Here is a 20,597-nt window from a genome sequence, read left to right on the forward strand (position 1 = left end):
CTATCAAAATGTCAATGGAAGCTTTAGGCGACATTATATTTCAAGTATTAGTCAGTATTAAAAAATAATATAGCAACAAAAAAAAAATTACAATTAAATAAATATATTATTATTTTAATATTTTGACAACAAATTTTTAGGGGTAACTTACAATTATCAGTAATCTAGTGGCTGCAGATCGCTAACAGACTACAAATCCGCCATTACATGGACTACAACTTTAAGCATGCAGCACACACACCGGTTCCTGATCCAGACTGATTACAAACTCGCACAGCTGAAGCTGCTTAAGCACTCATTACATAAACTATTTATACAGCACACACACACACACACACACACAGACATTGCTGAGTCTTGTTGTTTGTCTGTGAGCATTACGATGCTCTTTTTAATATTTAGCCTAGTCGTGTTTTGACCCTTTGCTTTGTCTGTTTGTTTTGATTTATTGCTGCCTGTAGAGACTATTCCCCTGTTCTTTGACCACGACTTTGTATCTGTTTGCTTGTGATCGTCTATTGCTTGACTGACCATTCTTTGTTCAATAAATACTGCACATGGCTTCTCAACTCCGTTGTCAGTGCCCGCATTCACATTACAGTAGCATGGCATACAGATAAACAAATAACCATTAGTCTATTGTTTTATTTCTAAATATTAATCTTTTTTTCTATATTTATCTACTAAATATTATTCTGTCTTATGTACATCACTTTGGTCAGGCACTTTAAATGTGCTTTTTACATAAATAAACTTAAACTAATACAAATATTAAACCTATTTTGTTATATTTTATTTCATATTTGATTTATTTATAACTCATAAGCTTTTAATCACCTCTCAAATTCTAAATGGCACAGTGTCAAATCTCTTACCAGTGTAAGGAAGCAGACAGTTGCATTTGTATCCGGCCACATCATCAATGCAGGTTCCTTGATTCAAGCATGGGTTGGAGGCACATTCGTTGATATTCGTTTGGCAATTGGGACCTATAATGAAACATCAGAAAGACGTGGTGAGGTCAAGTGGTGGTCAAAGAGCATGTAACAGTGCAGTAGCAGAATGACCCATACTAACCGCTGAAGCCGGCGCGACATGTGCAGACGTAGCCACTGGTCATGTCCTTACAAGTGCCTCCATTCATACAGGGGTTGGACTCGCACTCGTTGTTGTTAATGTCACAGTTGACTCCACTCCAGCCAGAGTCGCAAATACAGTTATATCTGTGAGGAAACGACATATTTTATATTAAATATCTAGCCTAAAGAGTTTTATTCATAATCTTTTTGTGCTTACAGTGGCTTTTCATGATTTTTGGTGGATTTAATTAAATATAGGCAGAATAAAACAAACAAAAATAAACATAAATAATTAAATAAATAAAATAATTAATTAACAAATTAATTAACAATTTAATTAACAAATTATTAAAATAGAAAGAAATAATATATTAATAAATTAATGAATAAATTAATAAATAAATTAAAATAATTAAATATTAATAATAATAATAAAAATTAAATTAAATTAAATTAAATTAAATTAAATTAAAATTAATTAAATTAAATTAAATTAAATTAAATTAAATTAAATTTAATTTAATTTAATTTAATTTAATTTTAACTGACATTGGTGCCAGGTTTTCCATTAGAGATTTGTTAGTTTTTTTTGTAGGTTTATTGAAGGGAAAGTTCACCCAAATATAATGATATTTCATATTTTTTCTTTCCTATTACAAAAGTCAGTGGCTACCAGTTACAAACATTCTTCAACATATCTTCTTTTGTGTTTAACAAAAAAAAATAAAAATAAAAACCCATAAGTTTTAAACTACTTTAACTATCCCTTTAAAACAAACATCATTTGCACAACCTTTAGATCCTTTCATGTTTGTTTAATGCAGGGGTCACCAATCTCGGTCCTGGAGGGCCGGTGTCCATGCAGGGTTTAGCTCCAACTTGCTTCAACACACCTGCCTGGATGTTTCAAGTATACCTTGTAAGACCTTGATTCAGGTGTGTTTGATTAAGTCTGGAGCTAAAATCTGCAGAACACCGGCCCTCCAGGAACAAGTTTGGTGACCACTGGTTTAATAGATCAGAAAATATTACCAGAATATATATTATGTATTGACTACCATTAAAAGGTCTGGGGTAGGTTTTAAAAGATGTCTTAGGGGCTATTCGCAGATTCTGTCTAAAGCTGTGAGAGGCTCCACTTTCATCACCAATTTCTCATTCCATGGTGTCAGTTGTTGATAAGAAACCATCATTGCGCTCTCTCAGGAACCAACACAGACAAGCCCAATCTGCAGCTCTGATACAGGCTTTACTCATGAAGAAAATAAAAAAATGCCACAGTGTTTGAGTGTTTTGCTCATCTCTGAAGTGTATAGACTATCATTAGCTATGTTTTTTTTTTGCAAATGCGCATAAAAAAACAGTTGATGGAAACGAACTTATAAAGAACTTATGCGCCTAACTGGGTAGGATAAACTTTTTATTCGATAAGAAAAGATGCGCATAAACTGCGATGGAAACACTTTTACCGCACAAACTCCAACATGCGCATTAAAAAAGGTCATGTGATTATGTTAAAAGAGATCATGTGATGCTTAAAAAGTATGTAAATGGATAAAAGTCAGGCTGAGCACTTATAAAACATCTGAAATGTTGTCTTGGTCATTATAAAACACCTTACCGTTTCAGTATTAATGTTATTATATTATTAATGACCTCCAGAATCAAGAGTGCCTGTGCTCTGCGTCTGACACCTTCATACGCCACTGCGCGCTCACTGCTTGTCAGGATTGTTTTCTGAGATGCATTCATTTAGAAAAGATTGAAGTAGCTTCTCCTACTGCAGCAAATGCAGTTTTTACTGTTGATATTTGGCGCCATTTAATCAGGAAGTGACGATTTTGTTCGCTTTGACTCGTTGGATGGAAACGATGCTTTATTCGCACTTTTATAACCCAGTTTTGCGCATAAAGTTTATTCGCTTTTTTGGATGGAAACAGCTATTGTTACTGAAATGTTGTTTGTAAGCAACTCTCTGTCAGAATTCTGCCACTCTGGTCTTGTTAATTATTGTTTTGGTGGCAGAATCCAGACACTAGTTCGGCCATGTCTTGTGTGTTGTGCTTGGCTTGAGTTTTCTTGCATCGAGCACTGCTTTTTTTGTCATTGTACAATCTCAGAAATAAAGTTATGCGAGCTGTCTCTGGGGTGGTGCCTTCTCAAAAGGTGCACATTTGTACTTAAAGGCTCCACATTAGTACTTCGAAAGTATATATTAGTACCTAAAAAGTTTAAGAGGAACACTTTTGTAATTTTTAGCTACTAATATGCACCTTTAGGGTATCAATATGGACCTTTATTAAGTGACATTTATGAAAAAAAGCCTTTTATTTACCGGCTAATGACCTTATCATTATTTATAAAATTAAACTGCTTAACCTAAACAGATGAGAAAATGTTAATTTACAAGAAAAGAAGTCTGATGGATTTAGACGGTTTTGTCAAGCCTAAAGTTAATCATACCCCTGGGTAATTTCAATCTTGACTGTACACATTTTGCACTGACCTCAAACTTTTAAACAGTGGAGAACAAGTAATACACACCCATTCACTTTGTCTTCACAGTGTCCATGGATACAGGGGTTGCTGAGGCATTCGTTGAGCTGTGATTGGCAGGTGGTGTCATGATAGCCCTCTCTGCACAGACAAGTGAAGCCATTGACTCCATCCACACAGGTTCCGCCATTGTGGCAGGGGTTGATGGCACATTCATCGATATTGACGTTGCACATTTTCCCTACAAAATAAGATCAGACCATGAAAACTTTGTATAGTGTTACTCAAAGTTATTCAAAATAACTTCAGTATCGATTGGATTAATTTGCCGGCTCCTCATTTAAAATTTTAGGCTTAAAAGGAATAGTTCACACAAAAATACAATTTACCTATTTTTCACTGACACTTAAGTGGTTCTAAACCATTGTGTGTATTTTATTCTGTTGAATACAAAAGAAGATATCCTGAAGAAAGCTGAAAAAAACGTAGGTTTTGACTCCCATAGTACAGTGTTTCTCAACCACGTTCCTGCAGGACCACCAGCTCAGCACATTTCCGTGTCTCCTTAACTCAACGGATTCAGATCATCAGCTCATTAGCAGACACTGAAAGACCTGTAATGGGTATGACATCCAAAAACATGCAGTGTTGTGGTCCTCCAGGAACGTGGTTGAGAAACACTGCCATAGTAGGTAAAACAAGAAGTCAATGGTTACAGGTTTTCAGCTGTCCTCAAAATAACTTCTTTTGTGTTCAACAGAAGAAAGAAACCCATAAAGGTTTGAAACAAATAAAGGTATTATTAAAGGTAATGATGACAGATTTGTAGTTTTTGGGTGAACTATCCCTTTAAGGCCCAGCTTACTATTCCAGCAGCACTATTCACCCAACGCAATGCCCAGCATAAAGGTAGAGGTTTCGTTTGTCACTTGTCTTTAAAGTACCGGCCAAATTCCCCCTTTTAAAAGATCGACTTTCACAAATCTTTGGCAAATCTTTTCTCCTTTCAAACTCCCAGATGTCCTGGAGATCTGGGTCTGAATGGGGGAGCGGGCCGCACAGCAGGCGGGGATTGGGTGAGACTGTAAGCCAACACCGCGGCCCAGACCGGAGTGTGTGCTCGCTGGCCAGCTGTCTCTCCCCACACTGCTTTTGTGGCCCGTCTCACCTGTTGAACTCTTTGTTGACTCGCCATCTCATCTGCAGTGGTAAAGACCTGGGCTTACCGTACCACCTAGACCTGACTTCCACAATGGCTTTTCTGAAGATTTTGATGTTTAATTTTTAGTCTCAAATCCCAGATGTTAAGGATAAATCAATTTAGACGAAAATAGGATGAATTCCTGAATTCCTATTGATTTCTAAAGGATCTACATAGTAAAAAAAAAATCTGTTAATTAAAAGTTTCCGTATTTTGTTTTGCGTATTTTGGATTTATTTACGGTTGTGAATTGCATTATGGGATGTTGATCACTGCTCTGCCGACTTTTATTGTCGAAAATTCAACTCTGCAGTTCAACAAAGTGACATTTACTGCCATTTTAGTAGTTTGAAACAATATAATATATAATAAATAATATATAGGGAAATAAGACAGTTAAAGAACAGAAAGTATACATTTTTTTGGGTGTAATATACAACACCAACCCAAACAATATATATATTGCTGCATAATATTGCAAGAGTTCACACTTAGCTGATGAGTGATTATTGTTGGTCTCAGGAGAGAGCCCTGAGCTCATAAGATCCTCGAGCCCAGGGCTCCCTCCCATTTGCAAGGCGAGAGGGGAGTTTGAGCTCAGGTACATCTCGAGAACTCCCCTGCTGTAGTAGCTAATGAACAGATAGTGATTGCTCTCAAAGGATAACATCTTACTAGGAGCATGTCTATGGTGCGGATTTGGATTAGTCAATTAACCTAAGTCGCATATTATTGGACGATGGAAGGAAACTGGGGAACCCAGTTAAACCAATGTGAGCATGGGGAGAATGTGTAAACTCAACACAGAAATGTCAGCTGGCTTGGTAAGGACTAGAACCAGTGACGTTCTTGTTGTGAGGCAACAGTGCTAACCACTGGGCCACCGTGCCACCCATCTAGGAAAGGTGGAGGAGTAGTGGTGGAAGGGCGGGATTCTCCAAAATGAAGATGGCTGGCATATGGAACTTAGAGTATTTATAGTGGCTTAGGAATCGTTTGGTTGGTGAATCATAAATTGAATAATGCAGGACTGGCCGCAAGCAATCATAAGCACGTGATAAATAATTATAAATAAACTTCACATCGTTTCAGCATCAATATCGCAATATGCAAATCCGCAATAGTCACATAGCACAAGCTAAAATGTCAAATTGGGATTGTTATTAACCAGCAACTACAGTTCAGAGTATATTAGTATACACTAATATAATTAATTCATTTATTTATTCAATTTTCTCGATGAACTCCCCCGACTTATTTCTGGCTAATAGAATGACTAAGAAGAGATGTACACTTGTTTAGAGCTTGGCTATGGTATCGATTTGGTATGTTCAATTTACTTAATTCTTGAAATTTCATTGGGACAACCTAACTTTTTATGTTCAATCCACATAAATTTGTAAAAATTGTTAAGTTAACTTAATCAATTTGTGTTGGGACAGCATTTTTTACAATGTAGGGATTTTAACTGGAGACATTCTCGCTGTAAGGCAACAGTGCTAATCACTGGGCCGCCGTGTCGCCCATCTGAAAAAAAGAGGGAGTAGGGGTGGATGGGGGGGTTATTCTTCAAGACGAAGAAACTGCTATAAGAAAACTCTGGTTACTTATAGTGAGTTAGGAGACATCTGATTGGCGAATCAATCGTGAGCTGATGTGGGACCAGCTGTGAGCAATCATAAGCACTCGATCCTCTCGAAATTAGTTCATAAATAAACTTCATAAAGTGAATCTTAAAGGTACAAAAGTGTACCCTAAAGGTACTAATGTCGACCTGTACAGTACGAAAGTGTACCTTTAGAAAAGGTGCCATCACAGTGACAGATTTATACCTTTATTTCTGAGTGTCCCACCTACTTCTACAATAAATAATGATTACAATTTCCCTCCTCTGTCAATTCAGATAAAACATCACATGATGCAATGTCACTCACCTGTGTATCCCGGTTCGCAGGCACACTCGTACCCATTTATCTTGTCGATGCATCTCCCGAAATCACAGGGATTGCTCTGACAGTCATCCAGGTTGATCTCACAGTTAGCTCCTGTTGACACAAGGCAAGGTAAGTTTATTTACATAGCACATTTCATTCATTCATTCAATTTCCTTCGACTTAGTCTATATTTCAAAGACTGCCACAGTGGAATGAACCGCCAACTATTCCTGCATATGTTTTACACAGCAGATGCCCTTCCAGCCGCAACCCAGTACTGGGAAACACCCATCTACTCTCACATTCACACTATGACCAATTTAGTTTATTCAATTCACCTATAGCGCATGTCTTTGGACTGTGGAGGAAACCGGAGCACCCGAATGAAACCCACTCGAACAGGGTGAGAACATGCAAACTCCACACATGTGCCAACTTTCAGTACTCAAACCAGCGACCTTCTTGCTGAGGCGACAGTGCTAACCACTGAGCCACCATGCCACTCAGCACATTTAATACACAATGCTTCCAGCAGCTTCCAGAAATGATCAGACGTGCTCCAACGGTAGGCACATTCAAATCAAGACTTGAAACACACTTATAATTTGCCCCATTACAGTAAAAGTGGCACCTGCAGTTCCTTTGGGGCAGACACACAAGTAGGCATTCTCACGGTCCTGGCAGGTGCCTCCGTTTTGGCATGGCTGACTGAGACACTCATTAATGTTGATCTCGCACAGACGGCCCATGAAACCCGCACGGCAGACGCAGGTGAAGGACGCCAGGCCATCTTTACAGGTGCCGTAGTGACACGGGTTGGACAGACACTCATCTACATCTGTCTCACAGTGCTGCCCTGTGTATCCTGAAAGCAAAACAGACTCATTATTTATATTTGCATAACATTTTTACAAGGTTTTACAATACATCAATCCCCAATACCTAAAACTAACCTCAAACTGTTGTCATGATACTGAAATTCGATACCAATCGGTACTTCAATCGGAAATTTTAAAAACGTCTATTTCCCGTTATCATTTTCAGCAATGTTGAGTTCTTTCTTAAACAGCGCTGATTTGCCATTGTGTTCACATGCTCAACAGAAATGACTGTGATTGGCTGTGAAGGTCATTAGTTCACCAAACTCACCGCTGTTTACAGAGTGTATCCACAGATACAGGGACATCGGAGCATTTTAAAGCCACGAAGATCAGTTAATTCATCAGTGGATCGCTCGTATGTCAGCTTATAAACAGACCAGCTGTGCAATTAATAGGCTTAATTAGTTTAATTAGGCAAGTTAGGGTAATTAGGCAATGTCATTGTATAATGATGGTTCTGCAGACAATTAAAAATATTACTTAATAAAGCCACTAATATTGAATTAAATATTGAAATAAAAATTAAAAACTGCTTTTATTCTAGCTGAAATAAAACAAATCAGACTTTCTCCAGAAGAAAAAAATATTATAGGAAATACTGTGAAAAAATTTGTTCCTCTGTTAAACATCATTTGTGAAATATTTGAAAATATGTATAACCCCCCCAAAATAGCCAAAAAAAAATATTTTTCCATTTCTTTAATACTTTTTAGTACTTATTAGAAGCTGATGGCATCTTCATACCTTCAGTGCACTGGCAGGTGTACATATTAGGCCCATCCATACACTTGGCCCCATTTTTACAAGGAGTACTAGCGCACTCGTCAATGTCGAACTGGCATTGGCTCCCCGAAAATCCTACAAAAAAAGAAGGTCATTACAATAATTCCTCCAGCTTCATTCCTCCACACTCCTCTATACAGCAGCATTCATTAATACCCAGCTGCATGCTTTTCTCTCAGGTTTTCAAGCTTTTTTTTCTGAGAGTGGGAGAAGAGGGGGTAAAATGGCGGTAAAAAACCCTCCTGACCAAGGGCACCAGACAAAGAGGAACTGTCTATTCATAGGAACGCCAAGCCATGCCGGTTGCCTCCTTTGTCCCGTGGAAGTTTTCCATCACAATGTGCATTCTTCCATCCAGCCTTCGCCCCCCTCTTCGAGCCTGTCCCACCAAAAAGAGCCCCGCGCAACCCCTGACCCCATGCTATTCAGCAGCCCCCCGTCGCTCAGGGACCCCCAGCATTTGTGCTTTCTCCCCCAGTTATTTTAATCCCTCACTAAAGACGTCTGCTGCTCAAATATACAGTCTGAACACATTAACGGCTACAAATCCATCAGGGTAGAGACTTATGGGACATTTATCACACTTTTTGTGAGTCAATTTCGATCTGAGAGGTTGATGATATGTTTTTAGGGTGCCTACACTGAAAAAGAATGATTCATTGAGTTTACTACATTTTTTGAAGGTAAGTGGTTGCACAAAAATATTCGGGCTGAATTTGAACAAAGAAATCAAATTGAACACTACTACATTTATTTAGTTTGTTTGTTTAAATTCAGCCCATATAAATTGTTAGCAACAATATTTTTTTTTCAGTGTGTACAGTGCTCAGCATAATTGAGCACAGATATATTTATTAAAATAATATTTTAGTCACCAAACACATTTAAAAATTGAAAGATAGTACAATTAAATTCAAGCAAAATTTTGCAAAAATAAATTACAACCTACAAAATTTCCACAAATTATTTATTTATTTATTTTTTGCTTCTTTTGACTTTTCTCAATTTTAAATTTGTATTTAATATTTTTCTATAACATATACATTTGGCTGTGCTAGTTTTTGGACCGTTATTGCAAGTTATTTTGTTAGATAGCTCCAGATTTGGCCCCGGTAATGTATACGCACAAATATAATATTGTATAGCTTCCTATTAAAAATATGAATTTAAAAGAGACATTTGTGAGAGGTGAACCTAGATATGCTGAGCACTGTAGCTATGCTTCCATCCATCTATTTTCATGAACATTTTGTAATATCGCATAAAAACCGATGGATGAAAACATCAAGATGAACAAAAAAACACATTAAAAAATGACAAATAGGATAAACCTTTATGTCATTTTGTTATACGAGATCATTTGATGATAAAAATAGCATTAAAGGTGCAGTATGTAAGTTTAACACCCAGTGGTTAAACTAGATATTGCACAACTGGTTAAAAACACACGCAAGCGCAGGTTTCCAGATTGTCGACCAACAGGAGCGAGCCTGACTATCGAGCTTAAAGGCTGATTTAAATAATGTTCTAAATAAAAGCAACGGCACGTGATAGCAGGAATATTTTATTCCTGCCATATTAGGGTTTTTGTCACAACCAACATCTGAAATTTATATTTAAAAACGGATTCTACTTCTTGCAGCTGAACAACAGGATAAACTGACAATGATCAGTGATTCATCATGTACATTTAATAATGTTAAAGAGGTTTAATATGTATTAATTAGATAATTAACCTTACCATTTTGTTGGCGTGAGTGTTTGTGTATTGTGTTTAAATTTCTGTCATGTTGCTGTCAATTACAGCCAAATTGCTTATCACTGCAAATCTCATCACGTAGTGTGTTGTTAGGACACAAGGTTACAATGGTTAACCTGCTCATTTAATGTTTACGCTCGTAATATTTATATTATTTGCTAATTAATAAACACCTCATGGGGAACTCTGAATCAGCAACCCATTTCAGAATCTGCTACTGTCGACCGGAGGTCGCATTTTGGTCACGGATGCATACGTTGAGAGCTTTTATGACTTAATGAATGTAATACATGATTTTCCAAAAAAGCAACCCGGGGTACTGTAATATAATTGGCTAAACTGGAATTGAGCGGGTTAAAGGGGCCAAAACAGACAACCCTTCCGGCACGGAAAACAAACTTTCAAAGCAGAATATCTCACTTCAGCATTGTTTTTCCAGATATACAAGGATGTTAGCATGTTTCGTAAATATCTGCAAACATATTATGGTATTTTTATGCTTTAAAAAATGTAAAAACTTACAAACAGCACCTTTAATGGGCAAACCAGATGGTTCAGTATTAAGGCTGATTTATACTTCTGCGTCAAACGCCGGCGTATGCTACGTCGTTGACGCATAGCCCTTTGCCGTGGCCGTCGCTGAAGTGCACCTCTCAAAATATGTAACTACATGTCGCAGCAATGCAAAGCGCAAGCTCTGTGATTGGTCGGCTTGGTAGCACTGACGAGTCTGGGCGGGACCAAGAGCCGCGCGAGCGGCGCTAGCCCAATGGAGCAATTGTTTACAAGTCCCGTGAAAGAGCTCCAGATGGAAAGTTTTGTTTTGTGTTTACCTCATAGTTAAAGTTGTTGCACGTCCGCTGGTTCCTGCCTCAAAATGAGCGAGTTTGAGCCACTTGTACATCCCGGAAGTGTTTAGGAAAAGCAAACAGCAGCGAAGAAACTCGACACAGAGCAACATTTACACCTCACTGCCAACTAGCATTTCGGAAGTGTTAATGCAGACCAACAGAGACAGCGCGCAGAAGTATAAACCAGGCTTTATTATTATTATTATTATATAGTTATAACCTCCAAAAGTCTTGAGCATCTCTGCTCCCGAAGAGCATCTCAACATGTGATCATTGCATTTTGTCTCCTGAGGTGCAAATAATTTATTATGTAAGAAAAAGATTAAAGCAGCTTTTGCACATTTTTTAAATTTGCTTATTTGGATGGAAACATAGTTAACCATAGTCTTATGATATTCTGTTTCCTAGACATGGCGCTTTGTTTTTTCAAAGAAATTCAATTTTTTTTCTGTAGACAGACCTGGATTACGGATGCCAGGGGTTTTCAATGGCAGAAGTTGCAAAAGTAAATGTAATGATTTTCTGGGGGGGGGTTTGAACTTACCGAACTTGTTTGATAATAATCCTGATAATGAATTCATAACTAGCTTCTGCCATTGAGACCCCCTGGCATCTGTAATCAAGGTCTGTCTTCAGAAAAAAACAAGAATTTCTTCGAGCGTCTAAAAATGCCACATTTCGAAGAGCACCCATTGTAGTTGCTAGGGATTTGGTGTGTACACTACTGAAAAGGATCCCTGCGCCGCATGCTGAAAAGGAGCTCTGATTTCCATCTGAAACGACGGTGAAGGGGCCAGGCCTCCACTTCTTCAGCCTCCCGAATTCCTCTACACCACTCTTGGGGGTTTAGTTCCCGCCCGTCCCCCTCTCCTCCATACACACCCTGATGATAGAGCCTCTTTCATTTACTGTATGCATGATTTCCTCAGCATCCCAAATGCGCTGTTTTCCTACATGAAGGGGCCTTTTCAACGACTAACTAATTTAATTAAATTAGTTTCACATAGTTAGAACTAGACAAAGCATCAAAGTATGGGCAAAAGACATAATATATAATGCATTTATAAATTAGTTTTTTAGATTTGAAAAAGATTCAAACAAAGACTAAAAATACTAAACAAGTGCCTACAGTTTGGTATAATTAGAGTTACAAGTTACATAGAATAAACTGTGAATGACATTGAAAACTTTAGTTCATTCTTCGGTCTATTAAGAAAAAAAAACTATTTTTACATGTAACATTATTTGAAAATATGCTCTTATAAATAATTAAAAATATCATTTTTATTTAACAAAAAAAAAAATCTTACCAGGAAAAAAACTGCATTAACAGATTATTTAGAAACATTAGTACATTATTTGGAAACACTGCATTTGTGAACCAAATTTCAAAATGTGATTTTTAATCATGTGTGTTACACTTTACACAGTTGAAACCAGAAGTTTACATCCACTTCACAGCAGTGATGCCATCATGAAGAAAGAACATTATGGAGAAATACTGAAGCAACATCTCAAGACATCAGCCAGGAAATTAACACTTGGCCACAAATGGGTCTTTCAAACAGAGCGTGAGCCTAAGCATACTGCCAAATAAGTTACAATGTGCTTTAAGGTCAACAGAGTGAATGTTTTGGAGTGGCCATCACAAAGCCCTGATCTCAATCCTATAGAAAATTTGTGGGCAGAGTTGAAAAGGCTTGTGTGAGCAAGACAGCCAACAAATCTGACTCAGTTACAGCAATTCTGTCAGGAGGAATGGGCCAAAATTCCTTCAAATTAATGAGAGAAGATTGTGGAAGGATACTCACAATATTTGACCAACGTTGTACAGTTTAAAAGCAAAGCTAAAAAATACCAAGGAAATGTGTTTAAACTTTTAACTGTCTAGAAATTAATAAAAAAGTATCAACAATTTTTTTCTCTCATTATTCTGCCATTTATTAAATGTAAATCATTTAGGTAACCTTAACGAACCTAAAATAGTAAATGTTTAGTATGATTTACCATCAGACATTTTTTTAATGGTTATGTTCCTTTTTTAGCAACCCAAGCTCATTCTGGAAACGTAGCCCCGCGGACGTTTCTGGAGACCGCGATTTACGTGGCCGGAGGTACGTAAAAGGCCGTGTTGGTTTTTTTCGAGCGAACACTGCGGGCTGGTGTGGCGCCGCTCCGCCCCTCCTCTTCGCGCTCGCCGGCCGACTGAAGGGCTTTTCCGACCCAATCAGTTTGTCCGCTTAGCTCACAGCGTTGCATCGGCGGAGCGGAGGCCCCGGAGGAGGAGGAGGAGCCGGAGCCGGCCGCGGTGGACGACGACCAGGATCAAGTCCGGGGAATGGCGGGTTCCGGAAATCAGGTAAGACGAAAAACGGAATCCGAAAAATTAGGGCGAGAATGCGGCGGGATCCGAAAACGCGGTCGAAATCGAAGACGAGGGCTTTTTTTTTTTTTTTTTCCGATCCGGCGGCTTTTCGCGCGAGAACGGCGCGGGCGCGAAAAAGCGCGCACAGCGGCCTCTCGCGGATCCGCGAAAACAAAAAACCCCTCGAATACGTACCTCCCGGGACGTAAATCGCGATCCGCAGAAATGTCCGCGGGGCTACTTTCCACAATGAGCCCGGGTTGTTTTTTAGAGCGTATGTAAACTTCTGGTTTCAACTGTACATCTGGCATTAATACTTTTGTGGCTGTTCACATTTAAAACAATGACACTGTACTATGAAAACAGTACAAATGCTACCAAACACTACACTACAAAAGTCTAAAACTACTAAACAACTATCTACAGTTTGCTATGATAAAAAAGTTATACTGTGAATGTAAAAAAATGTTTTACATGTAAAATTGTTTTAAAATATGCAATTACTAAATAGAATATTTATTTAACAAAAATATATGTGGACCCCAAAAAAAAACAGCACATTATTACACTACTTAGAATCATTAGTACATAATGTGCATTATTATAAATGCTGCATTTGTGAAGTAAGTTTCACCGTTTTATATTTTATATATCTGTATTATCTATAATCTCCATTACTTTTGTGGCTTTTTACATATACAACACTATTTTTTTGCAAGGAATGAATGAATCATATCATCTTACTCAAGCAAAAACAGTCAGAATTCTAACTCTCTGCAAGCGTTGATATGGATTATTGTGAGTATTTTATCTGGGGCTGTGTAAGCCTGCCTCGGGGCAGGGATTAGTGTTCTACTCTCTGTTCTGTCCTGGGAGGTGATTGACCTCTGCAAGCTCACCTGTGGGGCACTCGCATTGGTAGTTGTTGATCTTGTCGATGCACTTCCCATTGTTGAGGCAGGGCATGCTGGCGCACTCATCGGTATTGATCTGACAGAAGACTCCCTCGTACCCTGCCAATTAACATAGGAGAATAAGCTCCGGACTTAGGCAGAAAACTCAACATGTCTAACAATGTTGTTAGCGTTTCTTTTGTGTGTAATCAACCGAATATATTAACTGTATTTGTACTGCAGGCCTGTGGTATGCTGATGAATGTTCAGTTCAGTTTAGTTTGCTTTATTTTGTCATTTTAAACATCACAGTAGATGTAATGCAGAATGAAATTCCTATGTCGACACCATACCTGCCAACACTCCCGTTTTTCCCAGGAGTCTCCTGTATTTTAGACCCATCTCCCGCCAACCTCCCGTTTTGTTATTTCTTCCGGAAAACTCCTGTAATTTCAACCATAATACACCCCCACCCCTCCCATCCCCAATCCGGATCCGATGGCAGCGGCTGCCCGAGACACGCTTCACTGTACAGTTACTAACATCTAATTACACAGTACCCGGTTCTCAACTGTCAACAGTGTTATTCAGACACCTCACCCCCAAACCTAACCAGATACAGATGTTGGCAGGTATGGTTGACACCCAGGAAGAACATAAAAACATCAGAAAACACTATAAAAACATGATTAATACACTTTCATTAATATAAACAAATATAGATATATAAAATATAAACCAATTTAAAATCACAAAAAGGAAAAAATAAATACTTAAAGGTTGCACAGTTTGCTATAATATTTATAATATTATATATTTATAATATAATATTTAAAATATATTTAAATATAATATTATTGACAGTCATTATTGTCATAAAAAAACATCAGAAGACACTATAAAAACCTAACATAATTAATAAGTTTTCATAAACTTGAAAATATAGTGATATAAAGTCTAAACCAATTTAAAATGCAAAATATATATATATATATATATATATATATATATATATATATATATATATATATATATATATATATATTGCACATTTTACTATAATATTTACTTTTGACATTGACACTTGTCATAAAAGTCATAAAAACATCAGAAAACACTATAAAACCTAAATTAATGAATAATCTTTCCTAAATATATACAAATATAGGTATATAAAATATAAACCAATTTAAAATGCCAAAAATGATTAAATAAACACTTAAATATTGCACAGTTTCCTTTGATATATACTACTGACAGTCATAATGGTCCTAAAAAACAACAGAAAACACTATAAAACCTAACAAAATTAATAGCTTTACATAAATTTATGAAAATAAAGTTATATAAAATATAAACCAATTTAAAATGGCAAAAAAAAGTAATACTGCACAGTTTCCTATAATATTGACTTTTGACATTGATACTTGTCATAAAAAAACATCAGAAAACACTATAAAAACTTAAATTAAAGAATAAGCTTTCTTAAATATATACAAATATAGGTATATAAAATATAAACCAACTTAAAATGCCAAAAAGGATAACTAAATACTTAAATGTTGCACAGTTTGCTATAATATATACTACTGACAGTAATAATTGTCATAAAAAAACATCAGAAAACACTATAAAAACATAACATAATGAATAGGTTTACATGAAAATATAGTGATATAAAATATAAACCAAATTAAAATGTTAAACAAAAATTTATATTACACAGTTTACTATAATATTTACTTTTTATAGTGATAATTGTGATTTTAAAAACATCAAAAACACTATAAAAACCTAGCATAATTAATAAGCTTTTTATAAATATATGAAAATATAGTTATATAAATTACAAACCAATTTAAAGTCACAAAAAGGAAATAATAAAAACTTAAATATTGCACAGTTTTTTAGTAATATTTACTTTTGACAGTGGTAATTGCCATAAAAACAAAAGAAAACACTTTAAAAACCTAAAATAACATATAAGCTTTCATACTAATATAAAATATATAAATTATAATCCAATTTAAAATCACAAAAAGGAATTAATAAAAACTTAAATATTGCAGTTTGCTGTAATATTTAATATTTGCAGTGATAATATTAAAACATGAGCAATTATTTTCAGATAGACACACAGTTAAAGTAGTTCCAGGTAGGTTTTGGCCGCATTACAGTTGCATATCACTACGCTAAATGATTTTGAGTTATTTCACAGCCTACATTAGTCAAAAATAAAATCAAAACAAAAGGCTTTGAATGAAATGCACAAGAAACTAGTCCCACACAGCAGCTGTTTAAGTATAAATGTCTTAAAATAGAACATTTGAACACTATTTTTAAGTTTGGTAACCATAGTACAGTATAAGCAAAATAATTCACTCTGGAATTATTGAATTATTACAAAATATCACTTCGCATCTCATATATGCTGATAAAAAGTTATAACTGAACAATTAAGTAATCCTTAGACAGTCTGCCATCAATTTCATTATTCTTGTTACCAAAAATGAAAGAGTTTTTCCTTTGCGTTTTAAAAAGAATTTCAACTCTAAAAAATTCAAATAATAAAAAATAAATGAAAATAAAAATATAAAATAATAAATAAAAATAAATAAGTAAATAATAATAAGTAAATAATAAACAGATAATAAATTAATAATAATAAATAAATTAATAAATAATAATACACAATAATAAATACATAATAATACATAAAAAATGCATAATAAAAAATAATAATGAATAAAAAAATCGATAACTAAAAATATATAAACACATTAATTAATTAATTAATATGTATACATTTTTAAATTAAGGAGAATTTTCTAGACAAGTAAAAATATCTTATTTTCAGAAATAATATGTTAAAATTAAGTTTGCTTTTTCGTTGTTATCGATGGCAACCTATTGGAAGATTAAGTTAATTTTGACTCATTATTTTTGAAAACAAGAAGTTTTGCTTATCAAGAAAATTCTTTTTAATTTAAGAAACCAGTACTAGAAACAAGACAAAAACTCTGACTAAAAAAAGCATTTTGTTCAGTGTGAGGTAATAACATCCCCAATTGATTAAAATGTTTCCTAAACCAAATGCAGGGGTTCCTCCGGTTACCTGGCATACAGATGCAATGAAAGCCTCCAATCTGATCTAAACAGGTGGCGTCGTTTTGGCACGGGGTGGAAAGGCACTCATTTATGTCCAGCTCACATCGAGCTCCCACATATCCCTGCAGACATTTACACTGGAACGAGCCTTTTGTGTTTATACACTTTCCAGCATGTTCACAAGGGTTTGCACCTAAAGGTGGACACAAAACACTATTAAAACACTGCATTTAAAAATATTTCATGATCCTAACTAGATTTTTACAATGTTGGCTTTAGGCCGATTGCTGCGGTGTTTAAGGGATGATTAAAATGCTGGTGTGATTGCTCTGTTTGCTCAAGTCTGAAGGATGCTACGGGTATCCAAACCTTTGTAAACACCATACAAGAATACCAAGACTTCAATCCACTTCTAGAGGAATTGTAGTGAGGTTCGATGGTAATATGAATGCAGTATAGACCATAGACATCCAAAAATAAGACACAATGTCACTAGATGCAACCATAAAAAGGGAAAGAATGACTATTTTTCATATTCTAGTTGTAATTTTGTCCATTATAGCCAGTGTGTGAGTGACAGGGGGGTTTGGGGGGGTCTGACCCCCTTAATTAATGTCTGAACCCCCCTAAAGGAAATCAAATCCAAATGTATGTCTTTTAGGTCTGCCTTTTAAATAGTTTGCTCTGATCTGTATCATAGATAATATTAATAATGAAAGTATTAAAATATAAATATACTTTTGACGGGCGACGCAGTGGCGCAGTAGGTAGTGCTGTCGCCTCACAGCAAGTAGGTCACTGGGTCTCAGGTTCGAGCGGCGGCTCAGGCTGCGTTTCTGTGTGGAGTTTGCATGTTCTCCCTGGGTTCGCGTGGGTTTCCTCCAGGTGTTCCGGTTTCCCCCACAGTCCAAAGACATGCGGTACAGGTTAATTGGGTAGGCTAAATTGTCCCTAGTGTATGAGTGTGTGTGTGAATGTGTGTGTGTTTCCCAGAGATGGGTTGCAGCTGGAAGGGCATCCGCTGCGTAAAAACTTGCTGGATAAGTTGGCGGTTCATTCCGCTGTGGCGACCCCGGATTAATAAAGGGACTAAGCCGACAAGAAAATGAATGAATGAAAGTCAGTTCTCACCCAGTGAGCATTCATCAACGTCTTGGTCACAGGCCGGCCCAACATAACCCAGTGGACAGGTACAGATGGCTTTGCCGTTGACTGGGTTGGTGTCACAGTTAGAGCCTTTTTGACACGGGTTACTAATGCAAGCATCATCTAGATGACACAACAGACCTGAAACACAGACACACACGATAACAATTAGCTTGAGGTATTTACATTAGGATCAAGAGTGTTTTGCGACTTACAGTTTACACCTGCTATTGAGAAGTATTTTCGGTCAATCCGATCACATTGATAGTTTTTGTTCCACCAGAGGGCGCTGTGTATGCTTTTTGAGATGCTAAATATATCACGTGGGTGCCATTCACGCCTGCTGTTCTCGTGTAAATCCACCAGAGGCTGCTGTAGACTGACTGGCTGACTGACTGATTAACTGACCCACCCTCATCCTTCCCTAAACCCAACCAATAGTGTTTTCAAATGCACCGATTAACCCGCCCACCGCCTTCTCTAAACCCTACAGACAGTTTTAAAAAGCAATCCAGAAAAAGAAAAGCCCTCGCCTGATTTTTTACCACATTTTCAGATTTTACCACATTCTCACCCAGTTATTTACTTGTTTATTTAATTTTTGGCTTCTGTTTTTGTCTTACCTGCTCTCTGGAACCTTTCTTTGCTAGACTCGAACGTTCTCATCGTGGTCAACTCCTCTCGGCATCTTAAGTTTACCAACGTGCATGCCGAGCTACTAGACAAACTAGTACCAGCACAAAAGCCGTCCACACGGAGGTAAGCGGTCAGCTGCTAGCGCGAAACGGAATGGTGTCATACTGCCCTGTAGCATTCGTTTTAAAGATGAAATGCAACCATACGTACTTCTGGCTACATAAGTCGCGATCTCCAGAAATGTAAATAGGGCTACGCTATCAGAATGAGCCTATGTTGGAACTTGTATAGCTGTGCATCATTGGATTTGCCTTTGAGTGTTTGGGCTTTAAGCAGTGATATTTATATGACACTGAACTAAATTAAGTTTCAATTTACTAGAACTTCTTCTATGTTAAGCTATTTAAACACTATCTACATTGTAAAAATGCTATAGAAATAAAGATGTATTGAATTGAAAAAGGCTAATGTTCAAATAACAGAACAAGAACCTCAAACTGTAATCCACATGCATGCGAAAAAAAAAAAAAAAAAAACACTGTGCACCTGTGCGCCCGTGAGGACATTCGCAGAGGAAGGAGGCCACCCGATCGTGGCATGTGGCTCCAGTATGACAGGCTGCATCTGCGCAGTCGTCAATGTTCTCGCTGCAGTCGTCCCCCGTCCAGCCGTTCACGCACACACAGTTATACCCACCCTGCGTGTTCAAGCACGTGCCACCGTTCTGGCAGGAGTTGGGCATCAAATCGCACTCGTTGACATCTTCGGTACAGAACTGACCTGAAGAATTTAAATCAAAAATAATCAGTTCACTGCAAAAATGAATGCTTTTCCTTTAAACATGGTATATACAAGAATCAGTGAGTAAAATTCAATACCTTCTAACATCTAGTTTAAGACTCTTCCATATATTTTAAACCCACTTTAGCCACTTTACGCTGCAACCGGTAACTTATATTTGCTAAATACTGATTGTAAGAAACTAATGCAAAGCTAAAACATTATTCATATTATTGGTGTAACGAATCACAGATCGCACGGTTCAGATCACATTGTGGTTTTTTAGTCAAGTATCTGACCATTTTTTGGATCAGCCAAAAAGGGGAGGAGACAAATGTAATATGCTTGCCATTTATTACAAAAACATAACATTTTTTGTCGTATTTTTAATAAATGATTCAGTTATTCACTCATAAATCTTCACGTTTCATTGCTAGATGATCATTTTTGAAGAAATATTCAGTGCCATATTTTCATGCCTGTTTGTTTGTTCATGCCACCTATTGGTTAAATATTGTAATAGCTGCCTACAGCTTTAATTTTTGAGCATTGTTCAATGCATATGATGGTGATTATAATCTTCACCATGAACATCAGTGGATTTATCTAAACTATAAACTGTTATCCCTTTGCTTTTGTCTTATTTGACTGTTTGTAACTAACTCAAAAGACTAAACGCTGTATC

At 36.7% G+C, this 20,597-nt stretch overlaps 1 protein-coding gene across 4 annotated transcripts in view; it reads right to left on the reverse strand.

The window, feature by feature from the left end:
• Nucleotides 1-20,597, reverse strand: part of notch1b (notch receptor 1b) — a 190,383-nt gene that overhangs the window by 39,253 nt on the left and 130,533 nt on the right. For all 4 annotated transcript variants that reach the window (XM_073951084.1, XM_073951085.1, XM_005168649.6 and 1 more), the window contains 10 exon segments: nt 19,679-19,912; nt 18,482-18,637; nt 17,358-17,543; nt 14,249-14,362; nt 8,336-8,449; nt 7,342-7,575; nt 6,711-6,821; nt 3,624-3,816; nt 1,078-1,223; nt 876-989 (listed from right to left, as the gene is read on the reverse strand). In XM_073951084.1, the coding sequence (XP_073807185.1) occupies nt 876-989; nt 1,078-1,223; nt 3,624-3,816; nt 6,711-6,821; nt 7,342-7,575; nt 8,336-8,449; nt 14,249-14,362; nt 17,358-17,543; nt 18,482-18,637; nt 19,679-19,912 (1,602 nt within the window).

The sequence above is a fragment of the Danio rerio genome, chromosome 5, assembly GCF_049306965.1.
Source record: "Danio rerio strain Tuebingen ecotype United States chromosome 5, GRCz12tu, whole genome shotgun sequence".
NCBI classification, from domain to species: Eukaryota; Metazoa; Chordata; class Actinopteri; order Cypriniformes; family Danionidae; genus Danio; species Danio rerio.